Below are 2379 nucleotides of genomic sequence, written 5' to 3'. Positions count from 1 at the left end.
GGGAAAGAATGTACTATTTAATGAGTGACTGGTTACCACTGGGAACTAGTTAGCCATATATAGATCCCTAGAGCAAAACAAAACAAAAACTTCCAGGTGGATTAAGTTTCTAAACATGAAAAAGCAAAATTCTAAAACTTTTTAAAGAAAATGAAGGAAACTATTTTTTACAGTCCCAGAGAAGAAGAGAGTTTTGTTTATTTTCATTTTTTTAAACCAAATGCAAAAAGCACAAACCTTAAAGGAAGGCTGATACATCTGACTACTTTAAACTTAACTTCAGTGTAACAAGAGATACCCTCTCTTTCCATAAAGAAAGGGTAAAGATGAGCGCAGGACTGGAAAAAAAATATTTTCATTGCAAATAACTGGCAAGCGAAGTATCCTGATTATTTAAAGATCTCCTTAAAAAGACAAAGACAAACATCCCAATAAGAAAATGAGCAAAGGATATGAATATTCAATTCACAGAAGCAGGAATATAATAGGCCAATAAACATTTTTTAAGAAGCTAGATAAAACACATAGCTAAATCTACATATATCAACAGGGATACTGATGAGGAAAAAAACAATTTTCATAGCAATACATACACAGTGTCATTTATATGATGCTTTTAAACATGCATAACAAAAACATCTATTGTTTATGGATATACAAACTTTCAGCAATCAAAAACACAGGATAATTAATTCTAGATTCAAGACAGGATCCTGAAGTGAATAAATTAGGGAGGGGAATACAAATAAATTTTCAAGTTCATTTGTACAGTTTTATTTCTTTAAAAAACAAAACCAAAACAAAATAACAAAGTTGGGAACAAAAATGGCAAAATGGCAAGGTTTGATATATCTGGATGGTAAATCCACAGGCATGCCTTATAATAGTCTCTAAGTTTTAGGAATGATACATTTGTTATAACAAAGTTTAAACTGAAGGGGCAACTTTTTTTTTTTTCATTTTTGATACTGGCATTTATCTGATCCCATAAGGAATATTTTTGTAATTAAAAAAAATTTTTTTAAAATAAAGCTGAATGTATTTAAGAATGTATTTAAGTCATCATGCTGTACATGAGATCTCTAGACTTACTGGTCCAACATAACTGCAACTTTGTACCAGAATAAAAATATTTTAAAGTTATCTTTCACCTAGTAAAGAGTTCTATTTGGCTGTCATGCAGTTGTTTATCCATTCATCAAACGTTTTTTGAGAAACAATCTCTACCAGGCTATGAGGATATCATAAAAGAAGCTTATGATACAAGACATCATCGAAGGAAGTAAACAATTTTTCAAGTAGTTTGTATTCGCGTGAGGAAGTTCTTAAACCAAATATTGGTTATAAAGTGATAATAACAAAGAGACGTACAGGATAAAGAGGAAGAATTTACATCTGTCTGGAGTAGCCAAAGGCAATTTCAAGGAGATACTTTCGAGCTGACTTAAAGGGAGAAATGTTTGCCAGGGGAACAAAAGCATTCCAAACGGTGGTAACAGTTCCTACGGAGAAATGGAGAGGAGAGCCGCACGGAAAGATGAGAAAGAAGTATAGGCCGAGGGCGTGTAGGGTGGGGTGAGAAGTTGGAGGGAGGATATCAAAATTAGAAGCTCAAGAGGAAGGAGGGGCTTGATGTAGGCGCCGGAACGTGCCGGAACTGGTGCTGTACTTTTGTCACCAGGCAGGAAACGGCGGCCCTGCAAGCGTTGAAATAACTTTCCACACAACTTATAAGATACTTGGTTGGCACCAGAACTCGCGTCTCCGGACTTCAACGTTGTCCACCCCTGGTTGTGAAGGGGCTACTGTGCCTCGTTAGCTTCGAAAGCGGAATTACAGCAAGAGTTCATTTGCCCAGGTGCTTATAGCCCTGTCCTATTAGAGTTTCTCATTTCCACTCAGCCCCAAACCGCCGGAGGATGCTTCACACCTCCCAGACACCGCGCTCCCTTAGGCTGCCCACCGTCTTTTAAATATCACTCATGGGTCCCAAGAAGCCTGCGCACACCACCTCTCCGAGACCACAAGTCCCAGCATGCAAAGCTCCTGTTAGAAAAGGGCCACTAACTAGACCAGGATGCAACGCTCTGCGAAGGGGGCGGGGCTATCTATAGGGGCGGCCCAGTGGTAGCGTCGCCTGGGCAACTCCAGTCCGGTGACAGAATACACTTCCGCTTCCGCCTCTGAGCCCTGGGACCGGGAGTCTGCACGACTTCGTAGATGTGACGCCATCTGTCTGCGACAGCGCGGCTCCAGAGGTTACGCCGGGTGCCCGTCTCCGGTTTGAAGCCCCAGAGCAGTTCCTTGTCGTCTGCGGCCTCAGACCTGGGAGCAAAGGGAAGAGAGGCGAGATGACGGACCGCTACACCATCCCCAGCC

At 40.7% G+C, this 2379-nt stretch overlaps 1 protein-coding gene across 1 annotated transcript in view; it reads left to right on the top strand.

The window, feature by feature from the left end:
* Nucleotides 1-2351: 2351 nt before the first annotated feature.
* Nucleotides 2352-2379, top strand: part of SF3B5 (splicing factor 3b subunit 5) — a 495-nt gene continuing 467 nt past the window's right edge. The window contains exon 1 of the mRNA XM_007450321.1: nucleotides 2352-2367. Coding sequence (XP_007450383.1) covers nucleotides 2352-2367 — 16 coding nt within the window. The remainder of the gene's footprint in view (nucleotides 2368-2379) is intronic.

Source organism: Lipotes vexillifer, unplaced genomic scaffold (assembly GCF_000442215.2).
Source record: "Lipotes vexillifer unplaced genomic scaffold, Lipotes_vexillifer_v1.1 scaffold112, whole genome shotgun sequence".
Classification (NCBI taxonomy): domain Eukaryota; kingdom Metazoa; phylum Chordata; class Mammalia; order Artiodactyla; family Lipotidae; genus Lipotes; species Lipotes vexillifer.
Note: the sequence above shows the minus strand (reverse complement) of the source record. Positions and strands in the feature narration are given on the sequence as shown.